The sequence below is a fragment of the Gymnogyps californianus genome, chromosome 2, assembly GCF_018139145.2.
Source record: "Gymnogyps californianus isolate 813 chromosome 2, ASM1813914v2, whole genome shotgun sequence".
NCBI lineage: Eukaryota > Metazoa > Chordata > Aves > Accipitriformes > Cathartidae > Gymnogyps > Gymnogyps californianus.
In genome coordinates, this window is record NC_059472.1 from 90,374,500 (window position 1) to 90,392,922 (window position 18,423).

Here is an 18,423-nt window from a genome sequence, read left to right on the forward strand (position 1 = left end):
ACCTAAACAACTGAGCTGATATAATCAAATATTAATCACAAAAGCAGGGGCAAGAAAGGCATTCACTTTGGGTCAGGGATCTAAACTGCACAGATGCAGCTAGGCCTATTACAATGGAGTACTCAACTGTGGGTAACGAACTGGGTTCTGAAACATTTAAATTGTTCTTGAAAAATAAAATGCCCTCTGCAGAAATCCTGCAGGTTTTGGTCATGCAGTCTTCCTGGGCTCAATAATTTTTTTGTGTGAGCAAGGAAAACAAGATTTCCCTCCCTTTACTGCCTTCAAATCCTTTGCACATCCCCATGCTGAGCCATGAAACATGTTTCTATAATGTATTTCATATGACAAGCAGAGGCTCATCAATTCCATCTTTGCAGATGTCCTTAAGAACCCGTTTTGAAGGGCTCCAAGTAACAACTTCCATTAAGAGAACATTAAAGGCTCAGTTCTGCCCTACTCAGTCATGCCAACAAGCGCCTTCCTGTATGACTGGTCCCCCTGATCTCCCTGCAAGGAACTACCCAGCCTGAGGCAGAAGAACAGACTCTGCCTCAAAGCCTGCGTCATCCATCTGCGGCAAAAACCACTAAGGTCCACTTAAGGCTAGAGATCCCACCAGGCTAGCACACTCAAAGTACATGGCTATCATCCTAACCAACTGTTGTGTCTACAAAGTGACCCCATACTCATCCATCACACTCAGCTGGTGAAGAAGCCATCTGCATGAGTCCTCTGAAAGACTCAGTCATCCATGACCTTAACTGTAGCTCAGCCATCACTTGTGCTACCACACAATTCAAACCCTAAATGTACGTGAGTGCCTTGTACACTGCTGAGAAATACTTTGCTTGACCAGTAGGCCTTGCAGATCCAGAGGCCAATAGTATATGCCTGGGCTTGGTGAAGCTGCAGGAAAAGAGCCGTAGAGAGATCAGCAGCACCTCAGGCCAGAAGTTAACGCAGGTCTTTTTCATTCTTTTAATACCAGCTCAGGACCTGAGACAGAAAAAAAAATCTCATTCTCCTTCAGCCTCAGAGATAGGGGAACCATTCTTGATTAAACACTGTTATTAATAGTAGTAATTTGCCTTTAGGCGAGAAGCAAAATGTGATGAGTTTGAGCCTGCTTGCTCACAGTTTTGGAAAAGCATGAGACACCAGAAACTCTGGTATTAACAAAAAAAATTCTGTGCCACCTCGACACTAGTGCTTTCTTCCGTTCCTACAAAAATATATGACCATGTCAGCATGGGCTGGCATTAAATGGAGAAATTACTGGTACTCAGAAAAGGAACTTCCTTTTACAAGACTTTACATTACTTAATGGCAAGTTTCCTGATAGTTACCGTACCCCAGAACAAGACTGCATTGGGAATGGGAAATGCTCTTAGGGATGTTGCTCCTGGGGGCCGCTGAGTTGCACGCTGTTTTCAAGAAAGGTTCCTCATGGAACTGCACTGCGATGCCAAGTGACATTCAGGTGACAAAAGCTGTTTACCACAGAAAGCCTGAAGCATTTATGTCCCTGCTCTTGACCTTTACTTCACTGCTTCTACTTACTTTACTTTCTGCTGCTATAATGCACAAGTGCAGAAAAAGCATCCTGATGATCAGATTTCTTTTGCTATTGCCTCATTACAGGTATACTAGTAACTCTGCAAGTTTATTTAACCATGTCTTGATACTACCTTGCCTGAGTGCTGTTGATCCTTGTTGGCTGAACTTAATTGCAGGAGACATCTGGCACCATTAGTTTTGAATTCGTGGTTTGGGAGTTCACCTACAAACACAATTCTTGTTGCCACAGGAATTGGTCCATCATGTTACATCACCTCTTTTGTCACATGAGCAAAAATGTAACTGACTTGTACTGTAGATGGAATTTCTTAAAGTAAAAACTCCAGGCAGGACCTTAGCCGCTGGATCATAGCCTGCCTCCATGTTCCCTTCCTGTTGCATGGCAGAGGCAGTACTGGGTTCCCTCAAATCATGTTGAGGGGTGGTGGGACACGCTTCCCCACATTTACTCGCCAGGAAAACATGGGTTCTCAATAATGTCCCCCTGACTTTGCTGAGAAAAACGTGCTGTTGACAACATGCCAAGAGCAAGGTGGACGTACCTATTGCGTGAAGAGGACTTAAGCCTCCTTTCCCCAGTGTAAATGTATATTGGCTATTGGGAACTAAGGACTCACAGGACAGAGAGAGGCAAGCACTGCACACACAGCTCTTGGACTTCTTTGTAGGTATCCAGCAAGCTGAGCCTCATCCCTGCCTCTCACAAACAGCTGCCAGCTTCTTCATGAAGTGACAGACACACAGAGATTACTGTGGTCCTTCTGGGCTTGTACTGCTTAGATAAATCCCCATTCTTTGGCTTTGCAGACAATAAGCCCTAGCACATTACATAGCCAATGTCTGTACAACCATCAGTTCTGTACATTGCTCTGCTTAGAAGAGATTTACCATGTTCTGTGCTTACAGTTTGTCCTTTCTTTGTTGTATCTATTGAGCCTTAGGTTGTAAACTTTTCAAGGTAAAGGACCTGTTTGTTGTTTGCTACACAACTGTATAGACTAGCAGCACTGTGTAGTTATATTCCTTCTGGGCTTTATACCTGGAAACATTATTTTGTGTAGAAATTAGTCTAAGATAGATAGTTATTTTATCTTTACTTCACCTGTGGACATCTATTCCAGACTTAAGCTGCCTTTTTCAGATTTCAGCCAACTTTTGGATTAAATTCTGAATTTCTGTTTCAGTAGATTTCTAAGTGTACTTAGTCCTCCAGTTGTACCAGCTTGGATGCTGGGGAATTTTCAAACACTCTCTTCTTCTCTGTTGAGAACATTGCATTGTCTCTGTCTTCAAAATATTATCATGCAACTCTTTAAAATATTTTTTACGATTTTGAAATCTTTCAAAGATTGCAAGGAATCTTTTCAAGGATTTCAAGGAAATTAGAAATAATTGACAGACATCTCCTGCTACATTTTATTTCCACAGGGTAAAACAATTAATTAAGCCTAAAGACATAAGTATAGAACAGCAGTAAAATGAAGTGTGAACTACTTGCTTACGCCTGGGAGCCCATACGCCTTTCCTAATGAGTCTGTTTGTCCTGAAAAGAGAAAGAAGAGTTCTTAAAAAGAACAGCAAAAATACTAGGCCCACAGAGGATGTATGGAGTGTTTTGACAGAGTAACTTGAGTGCAGCACCACATCATTAAACTCAGCAAAATGATGAAGGAAAGGTTTGCTACAATCCATAGCCTGGAGTGAGGTCACCAACTAAACTGACTTCATGACAACAAAAGATCCTAGACTGATGAGAAAGTGTCCTCTGATAGAGGTCAGCATTCCTCTGCCTAAACAGGTCTTTCAGGCTTCTGGAGGAAAAAATCTGTTAGCTTGACTTGCTTGCACATATCACACAATAGCGTGTGACCGTCAGCACTGTGAAACCTTTTGTGGGTTATAAAATGATTAACTGACCATTCAAATTCTAGAAATGTTGCATTTGTAGCAGCAATCAGCTCCTCAGAGAGGAGGCAGCAGAGTGTGAAACCTGAATTCAAGCAACGGGGAGGTTGAAAGAATAATTAAAACTAGAAATAACTTGGAGCTGCTAGAAATTATATTCAAGGTTTGCAATATAGCAATAATATCTGTATTCATGTAGATGTGTGTGCGTGCACGTGTGTAAGGACAATGACATAGTTTCCAAGCAGAAAGAGAAAGATGGTTGCCAAAAAGTGTTCACCAGCTATTATAATTTTCCAGAGTGAACGGTTTTTAAATATTCTCTAAGGACTTCTGGTCATAAATATGTCTAAAGAGTATGCACTTAACTCATGCCAATCAATACCATAAAACAACACTACAGCTAAGTTAGCAAAGTAGAGAACTGTTACTTATTGACTAACCCCTGATGATTCTTGTATCTAAGGCTCCGGTTCTGCAGCTTATATGGTAATAGTATTACTAGTTTCAGAAGGTGTACATCCTGATATTATATTTTTATATAGAAGATTAAATATTCTATAGCGTATTTGCCTATTGAGGAAACTCTTTTACCTTGGGGAAAAAAACTTCCTCCTATGAATTTCCTTTAACTTTACAGGAGACTGCCATTCTCAGAACCGGGATCTCTCTTGGACATTTCAAAGGACTACACACGGGACCTACTTTCTTCTCAAGGGACCTAAGATACTGTGTTTTGACTTTTAAGTCAGACCTAGTATACGGATGTGGACTTCAGGTAGAATGAGCAATGCAAAGAACTTGCTTGGACTTGGCATCTCCTTGTATTTTTGGGGACTGATGGACCTTACTACAACTGTGCTGTCAGCAAGTGCCAGGCCCCTCACTGAAGGGCAAGAAGACAACCTGTCAGACAAGCTGCATCAGCGTATGAAGCGGAGCTGGGTGTGGAACCAGTTCTTCGTTCTGGAGGAGTACACAGGAACCGACCCTCTCTATGTCGGGAAGGTAAGACCCGCACCAGGAGGATATCTGGCAGAGTCTATACATCTGTGTATCTGCGGACCGTGGTGAAACACGGGAAGTTTCCCTAAGTGCCTTTACCTTCTTTCTGGCAGTGAATTTATCCACATTAATTTCACTTCTGCTCCCAAGAGGTTTTGACCAGTGTCACCTTTGTTTGGAAAGAATTTCTGTTTCAAGGGGCTGTCAATATATTTGCCTATTTCAAAGAGATCTGCTGCATCAGTCATCATCTGTAATTGAGGTAGTGTTAGAAAATCTGCAGTGATCTTGCCAGGGACTCCTACAACGTCAAGGCAAAGCAAGGTTATATTGACATATGAGGATTAGGAAAGAAAGGAAGATTTTGTGATCATGTTTCTGTCTGTGATCAAGTCAGCTGGAAGCTGAAATTCACAATCAAATTAAATAGCCAGTTTCTCTTGAAAACTGACATTTCAATTTTTGTTTTCTGCAAATCTCTAGGGTCAGAGTATCTTATGCTTACCACAGCTTGACTGCAGGTTAATTCTGTGGACTATAGAGAAGTTGCTCCAGATCTAGAAGGGTAGAGGGACAGCTCATTAAATCCAACCATGAAGGTCCTATTTTTGGATCCCTTATATCCCAAGAACATACACATCAGTACAGATATGTGTAAAATGGATCCCTAAGCTCACCCCATCTACTTGGTAGTATTTTGCATTCACTTTTCTGTAGCTCCTTGAGGAACAAGCTGATGGAAATCAGACCAGTGATGTCTGCCATCACAATCTGCCTCACTATAACCATCCTCCTTTTTCTGTTTTCTGACTGTTTTTAAAGACTCTGAATTGTTTAAAGCATTGAGTCTGTTATTCAAAGGGTTATGGTCAGCACCATGTTTGCTTCTAGTCTACACCAAGGTGACAAATCTGGAAAAAGTGGGGAGGGGAGAATTAGTGTGCTTAAGTGTTTGAACAATACAATTAAGATTTTACATGCCTAGAATATCAGATACAGCTATGAGGAGCGCAGACTACATATAGGTAGATATGAAAAATTAAGAACTAAGAAAGGATGTCAAAAAACAATGCCTTCAGATTTCATTGCTTATTTTTACATGATCAAGGCTCCTTCTTTCCTTTCAAGCTATCCATCTGCAGGAAAAAAAAAAAGTATCATCACATATCCAGAGGCCCATTTTGGACTTGTATTTATCATTCTACAACCCCATAGAGCTAAACTGTGCCCTCAGTCACACCAGTATAAATCAAAATGAATCCACAGGCTTCCGAAGACCTCCTCCTGATTTATCCCTGTGTGACTGACAGCAAGATGTGCTCTCCTTCCTCCCACAGCAATGGCATTACTAGTGATTGCCGCCAAATGAGACCTCATTAGTCTTCATTCATCTCTGCACCTAGCTTTTCAGCTCTTGATATCTCTATTGATTAAAGAAATTAATATTTGTTTTCATGCAATTCCCAGCTTTGGAACAAGGGCCAGACATATTATTTCACATACTCGGTTTCATCTGAAACGGCTCCAGACTTGCACTGTGAGCTGAATTTTAGCTAAAACAAGTACTGGAAGAAACCGACTCATAAGTACTGGAACAAACAGACTCATCTTTGTTTTAGACTTGATTGTGTCATTAGGAGCACAAGAACTTGGCGTGGTCAGCAGTGCTCTTGAGCTCGCTGCCGCTTAGCTCTGCTGAATGGGGGGAAGAAGAGACAACTCTTCATGGTCTGTGTCCACCACACAAAGGTCCAAGCTGCCGTGAGCGAGCTCTCTCCAGGACCACCTACGCCACGGCTGTGTTAGCATAGGGCTGCGCAAGGGCTAATTAGCTCCCACGGTTAACAGGGCCAATTAGCTCCACGCACTGCTGAGCTGACATGGCTGGATCTCTCTGAAGGCCTCCTAACTGCACTGCTCCGTGTAGACCAGACACCAGGGAACTCTGCTGCCAAAATGGGCCTCTGAGGATCAAACATTTCATCTTCTCTCATCCCTGAACTGGATGCAGAGCAACCAGCCAAGTGGTGGGATGAATGCAGTGGGGGCTGCCATGAGGGAAAGGCTTCCCCTCGTCTCATACAGCCAAAGGCACAGGCCCTTGGAAGAAGCTGCAGCCCACCACGATTCATCACCCTGCCTGCGTTCGTGCTGCCTGTGTCTTAGGGATCCTTAGGAAAGGGGGCAGCAGGGAATAGACTGTGCGCTGAATTAATTGTTCTGGCAGGCCAGAAATTTTTCAGCCTGAGTCACCCCAGGCTGACTCAGAAATAGCTCTGGAAGGGCTTGCGCAGAGCGGGGCGGAGGTGCAGAAGGACTCCCAGCCTACTGCTCGCTGCTAGCACCAGCCCTCCAAACAGCCCTAGGTCCCACGCCTGGCCAGGCAGAGCCTCTTCTAACTGATACCACCCACGACAACCTGAAACATCCTGCTAGCCAGGCCTTGCTTTTATCCATCTGCTTTCTCCAAGCCCCTGTCAGAAGGAGAAAGAGTGCACAGCATAGATCCAGTTGTATTTACTTTATACTCTAAAGGCTTCCCATAAGACAAGGGCTCTTCTGATGCTCTTGTACGGTTGTTTCTGGCTAGCTATTCATGACTGGAGCAACACAAAAAGCACCTTGACTTGAACCATAGGTCCAGGCTTGCCTAATATGATTTTCAAGGCTGCTATTAAAAAAGAACTTTCCTACATAACTGTAAGGCAAGGTGCAAAATATCTTCTGGACAGGGAAATGAAAAGAAACTTCCTGAGGTGAAGTTAGTACAATTTTTGCTTTTCTCCAGTGTTCACGATCTTAATTTAAAGTATTTTAGCTTCAGAGAGTTCCTGGTCCTATCACAGATAAATACGAGGCTTCAACTTCCCTAGAGGTAGCCATTATTGGCTAATAGGATGAACTAGGGAAACCAAAGCCCCCACATTTGCTACAGCAGGTATTTTCCACATTCATCCAGCAGCCTAAACTGTGTCAGTAATTGAACTGGGGACAGACTTCACCCCTTTGCCGTGTCGGAGACTCCCTAATCCTGTTTCAAAGGAAAGGCATTTGAACCACAGCAGCTGAATGAGTGAATAAAATGCATCCTTTCTACAGACTATCACTGCAGATCAACCAAACTCACTCACGCATCCTCACAAAAATCCCCTGCAGGTGCTACATACCCGGAGGTAGAGAAGGGAGAGCACGTCAAGGATGGAGTCACAGCCCAGTTAGCAGAGCTGCTCCCGTCAGCACCACTCTCTTCCACGTGCCCTTTGCCAGGAAGTGTGTCACTCAGATGCAGATGTAGCCTCCTTCATCTTTTGTACTATCATCATCAAAAGAAGCAAACCAAATTGACACAGTTAACAATTTCTCAGGATTTATCGGCTTTATTCCTCCCATAATCCATTCCTTAATATGGAGGAGAAAGTACAAATGAATTCCTCCTGCTTCTGTGTCAGCCACATGGCAGCACAATTTATTGCACCACCCATAAAACACAGCCAACTTAAAACTGGATCACCTTTCCAACACAGTGACTTCTACATACACCCCAAACTGCAGCATCCTGATATTGGGTTTGGTGTGAGTAATGGTGTGAGCTTCAGTCCCTTCAGACACCAAATTCTTTCAGATTTATTGCAGTCTGGCAGTATTATGTCTTTTATGCTCTTTTTTGCTTTGTCTAGAAAAAGCAGGTTATACGAGAAGCTGCAGAAGTGCTGCTAGCATTTCTTACTGCCTAGCCTTGGTTGAGACCCAATATTTTTAAAAAATCACCATTAGACAGAGATCCTCTTGTACTCCCAAATTCTTATTAGCGTGCCATGTTCATGCCTTGTTTGCTCCCTACACAACTGCATTCATTCCAAATAGGGCTTTGGACAGAAGGTGCAATTTAACCCATGAGTTTGATTTAGTATCTTCTTCTAAGTCTTTTGAACTTTCCCGAACACCTTCTGCTATTTTAAAAGATGCTTGCTTGCTTTGTCTTTTTCTCTTTCTTTTTCTTTTTCCTTTTTTTCTTTTCCCGTATCTTTTCCCTTTTTCCATTTTTTCTATTTCTTTTTCTATTTCTTTTTCATTTCTTTTTCATTTTTCTTTGACCTTGAATTTGACTTTGACTTCTTCTTCCTTTTTCTTTCCTTTTTCTTATTTAATGAGGACTTCTTGATGTTCCAAAACACATTTTCTTCCATCAGGCCCAGCTCTAATTCCCCAATCAGGTCTAACATCTGTATCTGTCTCAGCAGCTGCATTCTCTCACTGATGCACTGATGCACTAAAACAAATGCCCAAGATGTAGCTTAGTGGTTCTGAATCAATTTGAAAGGCTATAATAGTGTCCTCCTTCTGGAAGCATCCTGTTTACTAGCTCCTACAGTGATAATCTCTGAGTTATGGGTGTTTAGGGTAAATAATGACAACCACTGCCTTTTTTTAAATTAATCGCAAGATGGTGTTTCCTGAAGATATGCCAGTTTGCAGTCCTGGCGCCTGCATGTGAATTAATACACATGGCAGTCATCTGAATTTAACTGTTTGCCACTGCCAAATTTTTCTAGGCTTGTTCTTCCTCCATTTAGCTGATACATCACCTGAGAGCTGCCAGCATTCCTCCGGAGGACCGATGCCTCTCAGATGCAGTAGCCAGTGCAGAGACCAGTGGCAAAGCAATGAAATGAAATATCAGTGACCTGACACAATCTGCACCTTCAGCTCTTGCAGCCACTTTGCAGTGCTGCTGCCCTTAACACTCAGTGTCCCAGCAGTCATTAAGAGTCGATGGGCCACCTACGTACAGACCTGTCTGCAGGGTGAGACATGCCATAGAAAACCATATAGATCCCACCTCAGCTGAAATCAGTCTTACCCTAAAATCAGGAGTAGGCCCAAGTTTTGTGTAGGTCATGTGCTGCACTCTGAGAGGCTAGTAAGCAAAAAAACCTCCAGAGAATGAGCGTCTTCCAACCAGACCCTTCACTGGGGGAAATGGTCTTTCAGCTCCCAAGTCAATGGGACCATGTGCCCTAAAAGAGCTGAAGAGCTGGTCCACTGGCATTAGAAATGCTTAGGTCAGATAAGCCAATTTGTCCACATCCCTATAAAACTTTTTCCTATGTGATAAGTTATTGTATAGTTTTCAGTGTGTTTTTAAATAGCTCAGAGATGAGATTTCTTCTTTCTTTCTTGAGAGAATAGCCTGTAATCAAATGCATCAAGTTTGACGTCTGCTTTTCCACACAAATGATCCATTTTTGTTTGGATTCCTTCTTCAAATCCTACCAATCCTGTGTTCATATATTCAGTTTATTATTCTGAGATTTTTATCTCCAGTACAAATATTTACCTATGTTTGGCCCTATCCTCCACGATTATTCCCGTATGTCATTTCAGCTCACCAAAGCATTAAACACACACTTAATTCTGACCATATTTCTTGAGATAATTAGCTCATATATGCATTTTAAAATGTGCTTAACTGAATCCAGCCCACTTTGACCACTTTTTTTTGGTTATTTATCTATTCTTTATTCATCTCTCAAAATTATAATCACACTGTGTCGTGGTTTAGGTCCAGCCGGCAACTAAGTACCATGCAGACGCTCTCTCACTCTTCCCCCCCAGCGGGATGGGGAGGAGAAAATACAATGAAAGGCTTGTGAGTTGAGACCAGGACAGGGAGGGATCACTCACCAATTATGGTCACAGGCAAAAAACAGACTCGACTTGGGGAAAAAAAAAAAAAAGAATTTAATTTGTTACCAATCAAATCAGAGTAGGATAATGAGAAATAGAACCATGTCTTAAAAACACCTTCCCCCACCCCTCCCTTTTTCCCAGGCTTAACTTTGCTCTCGATTCCTCTACCTCCTCCCTCCCAGCGGCGCAGGGGGACAGGGAACAGGGGTTGCAGTCAGTTCATCACACGTTGTCTGTGCCGCTCCTTCCTCCTCAGGGGGAGGACTCCTCACACTCTTCCCCTGCTCCAGCATGGGGTCCCTCCCACGAGGGTCAGCCCTCCATGAGCTTCTCCAACGCTAGTCCTTTCCATGCACGGCAATCGTCCATGAACTGCTCCAGCGTGGGCTTTCCCACGGAGTCACAGCCTTCCCTGGGCTCAGCCACCTGCTCCGGCGTGGGGTCCTCCACAGGCTGCAGGTGGATATCTGCTCCACCGTGGACCTCCATGGGCTGCAGGGGGACAGCCTGCCTCACCATGGTCTTCACCACGGGCTGCAGGGGAATCTCTGCTCTGGCGCACCTCCTCCCTCTCCTTCTTCACTGATCATGGTGTCTGCACGGTTGTTCCTCTCACATCCCACTCCTCTCCACTGCAGGTTTTCCAGCAGTCTTTTTCCCCTTCTTAAATATGCTATCCCAGAGGCGCTACCACCGTCGCTGATGGGCTCAGCCTTGGCCAGAGGCAGGTCCGACTTGGAGCTGGGGAAGCTTCTAGCAGCTTCTCACAGGAGCCACCCCTGTAGCCCCTCCCCCACTACCAAATCCCCGCCACAGAAACCCAACACACACTGGAAAACAGTATTCACACCTGAACCACTCTTGAAAAATCCCATTTTGATTATTGCACCTCAAGTCTATTGCCTTCCTGTCTTTTGGGACTGAACCAATACCATCTCTGGGCTTTGGTCTTTATGCTCTATTCCTCAAAAGCACGGAAGTATGAGCATACTGGTAAGCATCTTCATAGTGTGAGTGAAATTAAGTGATCTGTTTGTCTTTTGATAGTGATTCCAGTATTTCGTGGGAACCAGGTGTTTAACAGAGTGGTAGTCCCCAGGATGATTTGTTTCTCTGTTTTAGATGATAATTAGCACTGCATTTACTTTTCTTCTGTTCTGTTGCATTCACAGCTATCTGTGGCTGCTCAGAACTAATTAGCAGTCATGCAATAAATCTGTTTGCTAATTCCCTAGAAAATATGGGATGCCTCTCCTCTCCATAGCCTGCCATGGACACGATCAAATGTTCCACGCTGCTTACCTTACCTACTGTTCAACAATAATTCTTTCCTGAAGATGTAAGGATCCAGCCTAATTTTTACTGCTAAAATTTTCATGGAAAAAAAATTAAAATATTTCTGAATCACGACAATTACTGAGTAGCTCTCCCATCCTTATTTCCCCTTGATCCCAAACAGATTTGCCTTATCTGCCCCAACATTATGCTACCCCTGGAATATCTGACTCCTCTTAAGCCATGTGAGCAAGCACAGTCTGCAGCTTTGCTGACCTCACCTTATCCCAAGTCTGGCAGTGAGTCCTTCTCAACGGCCGTTGCAACCAGGCAAAAGATAATTACTGTGTTGAGCGAGATTTCAAAAAGGCACAGAGCCTGTTCCTATTTGGGTGTCTCTGCCTTTTCTTCTGGCACAGCTGTGGGTGCAGAAATGGGAAGACAGGGGAGGGTTTTTGATCGCAACTCTGTGACAGAGACTTTACTAAGTATTTGCCTCTTTCAGAAAAACAAGTTCATTAAAACCAGCTTGTGAGTCCCAACAGTGAAACCAAAATGCTCAGGATGTTCACGTGCTTAGTGTTTCTCAGCAGCTGCTTGCCCAGCTCATGGTCTAATTGAATCCTGTTCCTTTCCGCAGCTCCACTCCGACATGGACAGGGGAGATGGTTCGATCAAATACATCCTCTCAGGAGAGGGAGCTGGCATTGTGTTTACAATTGATGATACGACAGGGGACATTCATGCCATTCAGCGACTGGACCGGGAAGAAAGGTCACAGTACACCCTCAGAGCACAGGCTCTGGACAGGCGAACAGGCCGGCCGATGGAACCAGAGTCGGAGTTCATCATCAAAATCCAAGACATCAATGACAATGAACCCAAGTTCCTGGATGGACCTTATGTAGCCTCTGTTCCAGAAATGTCACCTGTGGGTAAGACAGGTTTTGTGGAGTCTCTTCTCCCTACAAGCAAATTGGAGATGGTCACCAAAACATAAATTCCCTGACTCCTTGGACTCAGCTTTTGCCCCTTGCGCAGGAGCTGCAGGACAGGAGAGCCTCCCCCGGGGTACCTGACTGCCGCAGAAGAGGGATAGCAGGCTTTACACCACCATCAGCTGGGCCCCTCTGAAAGAAAACATGCCAAGGGAAGCAGGAGAGCTGAAAAAGATGTAATTCGAACATGCCATCCTCAGACAACTTGCAGTAGCGTAGTGCCCCTTCTCCCCTGCCATCAGATGGTAGCAATAGTAATGACCATTAGACAACCATTACCATCCAGAAAATAACACAATTTTAGGAACCTATTCTAGTTCGTACTGAGAGCTGAAATACTGTCCAGGAGCCCTTGAAATCATGGAGACATGACAACAATTATTAGCAGCTTTGCTCCTTCTAATCCATGCAAGCCTGCACTAAACACAGTTCAGTGGATCCGAAGGTTCTGGTACCGTTTGCTCTCTGCTTTTAGAGAATGGGATCATATCAAAGACAGTCCTGTTATTGCAATGCAGAAGACAAACAACAGCCATCCTACCTACACAAGTCAGGAGAAATCATTTCCATATAACAAATCCGATAGTCACATAAAATACTGTTTTTCTGGACTTTTTTCTTTCTTTTGGAGTTGCTTATTGCTTTTTGGCTCTGTGATGTCATTACAGAGATAATAATACGATATGAATCTCATGCCCTGAAGTTACAGATATGCTTCAACTTCTCATTCTTCAATATTATGTTGACATAAAGCTAGAGAGAAGCATCAAATACAAAAGTTCCATTCAGAAATAATGTTTCTTAATGGTAATGGCTAGCTTGAATTCAAATTTATTTTCCAGTGCGTATGTAGTAACACTGGATTTGTTTCTAACACAAACCATTATGTAGAAGGCTAGATACATTCATAAAGGTATTGTCTGACATTTTAAGGAGTCAAAACTCACATATATTTCAAACAGTTATGCCTTACCTTCTCCTTGTTCTTGATAAACTACATCACCTGCAAGCCATTATTAGCTTCAGAGGAAGCAGACCTTGAAAAACAATTGAAGAAAAGAAATATATATGCATCTGTGCAGGTTCCAAAAGGCACTTCAGCAGGATATAATCTCTAGGCCATGCAATGTAAACTGCAATCCCACAGAGAGATTATCTCAGAGATACATCCCTTCACACTCACTATTTGTGTACAATTTCCATCCCTTAGTCAACATACAGCATCCATGGGCCTGCTATAGCAGTTCGTGATTTATGTCAGCATAGCTATAGATCTTATTTGAGCTGCCTTTAAATAACATTTAAAATCAAGAAAAGGGGAAAAGAAGCAAGCAGTATATAACTACCAGCTCTCTGCAAACCATAACGAAGTACTGTTAGATCAGCAATTCTGTAACTGTGGTCCATAGAGTACTTGCTCTTTTATATCTTCTTACAGATGCATGATGAATTTATGCCTATTAATTCCTTTAGTGCTAATGAGATACAAGTATGAGCAATAAGTACAAGCACTATGAGCATCAAACGAAGAAGTTTGGTGTGGGAAAGCCCTTGTTAGGCACTTCAATTTATTTTGAACTGTGTACTTTTCATGCCAGCTCTTTATCCCACAAGGTCTTACCTGATGGGTTTTTTTGTCAGGCACCTCTGTTATCCAGGTGACAGCGACAGATGCTGATGACCCAACCTATGGGAACAGCGCAAGAGTAGTGTACAGTATTCTCCAAGGACAACCATATTTCTCTGTGGATTCTCGGACAGGTATGTTATTTCATCAGGGAATGAGGCAGTGTGAAAACCAAAAGAAAAAGTTTCAAGCAGAAAGAAAAGGCAGTGCATCATGACTGTGGCCAGAGAAACGTATTTCTATGGCTTGGAGCCAAGAGAGAGCAGCACTGTGTGAGGGTTAAAGCAAGGCTGTGGTAATGAGCTCCAAAAGAAGGACGTGTTTTCTGCAGTGATATATTCATCTGAATGACCATATTCTGCAGCTCGGGAGCTGGGTGGGTTTGGTGCTGTAAATATTCTTGTTGGCTTCTATCATTGCAACAATGTCTTCAGCAGATCTAGTTGGTAACAAGGCTTAGTGGAAAAAAGCAATCTATGAACCAACCGGGACTGGAAACTGCAAGCTAAAGGATACAGTTATCTGGAGTAGTTTTACCTAAGGGTGTTCTTGTTAATAACCTTAAATTTATCTATAGGACACCCTCTCTGTTTTGCTCGCTTTCTCTCTCTCTTTTTCTGTGTATATCCAAGGTTTATGTCCAAAAGAGGAATCTGACAGGTTTTGACAGTTTCTAAAGGGCATCTGTAGTGCTAAGGTCAGAAACTCATGAGACGATAGTCACTGCTGAGCCCTAGGGGACAAAATAGAAAAACCACTGCATAATCTACTGCTGAAAGTTAGCAGTTTATGCAGTAGGTGCTCTAGCCAAAGACAAACTTGTACGTGGCATATCATTTCCTCAGCTCTTTACAATATAAATAAAACAGTAATGTTCATTTTGTAATCAGGTTATGAGCCACAGACAAATAAGGGCATACTCATAGATTTGCTAAGTACTGAATGATTGCTAAGAAAGCAAAACAGCAATATTCAGGGTCAGATCCAGTACAGATTTAACTGCTAGAGTGCAACTTAGACAGAAGATAGACCCTTAAGTCCAAAATCATGTACTTGATTAGTATTTAACCCAGAAAAGGTCTTTTTCTCCACTTATTAATTTCCCAGTCACTTAGACCTGCATCTCTGGACATGTCCAGAGCTGCCTCAGCCTTTACAAGTGGGCAACAGGGCACCTATTTAGGCTAAGCGCAGTTGTGAGCCAGAAACCGGTTCCCCATCACAGGCACAGGACTCTAACCAGCTTCCCCAGTGCAAACCCACCTGCAGGATTTGGTAACCCACAAAATGCAATTGCAGCTCTCACATTCTTCCGAAACAGAGCAAGAGCATAAACGATCACCAGCTCCTTTATAGTGATGGGTAGTTATTAAAGCACCCAATAGTGGGCAGCCCATTTCAATACACTCCTCTGCTAGAAGCATTTGGGGTCCTTATCCTTCACCTCCTGACACAAGCTCTTGGTTCCAGAAGTGTGCTCCTGTTCCTGTTCTGTCACCGGCCTCACAGGTGCTGAACGAATGTATATGTGAAGGCACAACTTCAAAGGAAAGCTGAGAGCCTCCTCCTCCCTATTTCCAGAATACTTTTACAGCCTGTCCATGATCATATTCCCCTAGAAGGTAAAAAACGTGGATTTACATCCCCTCAGGAGAGTAGGCAAAGGCCCCTGAGTCTCCCACTTCCCAAGAAACTATCTGGCTGTTACAGAAAAGAAAGGACATCACCTCTGCTCTTTACTACTTTTTTTAAGAGAGCGAACCTCACTCAGTTTGGTGAAAGAAACGGTACTCGCACCTTTATTTTGGAAGTTCTGAAGATCTGAGCCTTTCCCATAGCCCTAAGGAAGGTTTTAAGGTTCATCACCATCCTCAGCATTTCCTTGCTGAGCAGTTGTGTGCAGCAGCATCAGAGGCTCCCTGCTCAGCATGGCTGCTCCTCTGGGTCCCGTTTGGAGGAGCATGAACCCCAACCTGGCTCTGAGTCCTGGTGTCCTGGACTGGCCCTCCTCTAAGGACCAGAGGCCCAAAACATAGGCATGGCAGAGCCCAGCTTTTAGGCACTGATGTCTTTTTTTAGATCTTAGCTGTTCTGAATCAAGGACAAGCCAAGAGTGGAAATTCCCTACGAAGTATTCATATATGGAGAAAATACTGCCCAAAATGCTAAGCATTTTCATATCTTATTTATATCCATGGGAGTTGAGGAGCTACAACACTTCATGGGAGTCACTCAACTTTGCAGGATGAGACTCTTAAGGACTCCATGTAGCAAGATTAAAATAGTGCTCTGTGAATTGTTCAGTACTGGTCACTATATCTTCCCTTCTACATACAGTGATAATTGCCAATGCAATATCTTTTTACTGCTTTTTTATTAAATCCATACATTGTCTTTCTGCTAAAAATAAAGACTAAATGCCGATCACTCAAGTTAATAGTGTCCTGATGTGCAAGTACTGCATGTTGAGCCACGCGACTGGGATGGTGCCTGGGGCTGACACATATCTGCCCCCACACAGGAGGGCACCCCAAATGTGTCACAGCCCATGTCTAGCAAGGGCCGTTGGTGCCCTAGAAAGTGTCCCCTGGCAGCACATCCCCTGGGCTGCATCACGAGCCACTGCTGCTCTCCTGCTCAGGGACCCTTGTGCGGCCAAGCAGCCTGTTGAGCAGTCATGCCGGGCAGGCGTGTTGCAAAGGAGCAAGCTGCCGGCACGCTGTGGGCAAGGAGGTGCTGAAGGCATAAGGAATGGGTCGGACTGGGAGGACTGGAGGTTTGACAGCTCTGAAACGTAGGCCTATGCGCCTCTGTCCTGGCAGACAGAAATGGGGAAGGGCAGGATTCAGTGGGGGCAGCCGGGTGAAAAGGAAAGGAGTGCGTTCACCAACAGACCTGGCGCCCAAGGGAAAAGAAAGAGGAGCACCCAGACCCTGAGGCGGACACCCGAGAAGCTCGGGTGAGGCGAGGCCAGTGCCGCAGGCAGGAGGCCGGGGGCTGTGGGTGCGGGCAGCGCGAGCCGGCAGGAGCGCCCAGCAGCGCGGCAGCCCCAGCGGCATCGGCAGCGCTGCCCGGGCCGGCTCCTCGCAGCCTCCATAAGAGAAGTGTTGCTGCCACCTCATGTCCTCTTGCAGTAGTGTTGCCCTGAAGGAAAGGGAGGCTCTGCAGGCGCGGGGGAGCAGGGTGACCACCCCCCGCCTCCCGCCGCCCCTCCCGGGGCGGGAGCGACCTGCCCGAACCAGCGGTACCTCCCCAAATTCTGCTCTCGTAGACCCCAGCGTGGGTTCCGAAGGACCCGAGCAAAGCCCGTGGGCTTATGTCAGGTTGCCTCCAGGTCTGCGTGTGTAGGGACACTCTGGAGAACTCGTCTTGATATATCTTTTAACTAATCACATCACTTCCACCTTTTCTGTGGACATAGTTATCCCGAGCAGGGCCTTAATTTAGCGTAGCGCACAGTTCCCAAAATGCTTTTCCAGCTCCCTTGGAAGGCAACATTTTAATTTTGAACAGACGGCCTGCCCCAGAGCTGGTGCATTTTAACTGGGCTTCTTTAAAATTCACACCTTCTGTTAACCTAGATTTAATTTGGGTAAGTTTTACTCTGCCAGGAAAGGTGAGACTGACTGCAGAGCCTGGTCTCATTCTTGACATAGGCAGTATGATGCAGGAGCAAGAGCACTCCACCTTGTTTGTGTACTCTTTAACTGCCATTTCTTTTGTTCTCAAAACCCCTTTCCCCCCTTAATCTCACAGGCTTAATTAGGACAGCTCTAATGAACATGGACAGAGAAGCAAAAGAATATTACGAAGTGATTATCCAGGCCAAGGATATGGGTGGACAGCTGGGAGGATTAGCTGGAACAACCACAGTCAACATCACCCTCTCTGATGTCAATGACAACCCACCCAGGTTTCCACAGAGTGAGTACCTGCTGCACCAGGACGGGCAAAAAGGGGTGGCTGAGTTGTACCACCGCTGTTTGCTCTCATTACAGCCATTTTCAAACTCAGGCTAGTGACAATTAGAGATGGGCAGAACTTCAGATCGATGAAGGGACTTTCCTTCAGCAAAATGTCAAAACGGAGCATTCACCACCTTGTTTTTCAGAAAAGGTTTCTGACCTCCAAAATCGTCAAAAACAACACTTTTTTTAAAGGGTAGGAAATTAATTTACAGAAAAAGGAAAGGAGGAGATCTTTTGTGTTCCTAGACTGCTCATGGCCATTGCCTTTGGCTGCTAATTGCTGCCCTGATTCTCTTTTCATCCTATCTCCAAAAGGATGTCTGTCAAATCAGGGACATGTGGCAGTGCTGGAAGTTGAAAGATAATTCATTCA

The 18,423-nt window shown here is 44.3% G+C and overlaps 1 protein-coding gene across 1 annotated transcript in view; it reads left to right on the plus strand.

The window, feature by feature from the left end:
* The first annotated feature begins 4,251 nt into the window (after positions 1-4,251).
* CDH20 (cadherin 20) overlaps positions 4,252-18,423 on the plus strand; it is a 37,740-nt gene continuing 23,568 nt past the window's right edge. The window contains exons 1-4 of the mRNA XM_050890765.1: positions 4,252-4,494; positions 12,098-12,392; positions 14,097-14,216; positions 17,839-18,006. Coding sequence (XP_050746722.1) covers positions 4,252-4,494; positions 12,098-12,392; positions 14,097-14,216; positions 17,839-18,006 — 826 coding nt within the window. The remainder of the gene's footprint in view (positions 4,495-12,097; positions 12,393-14,096; positions 14,217-17,838; positions 18,007-18,423) is intronic.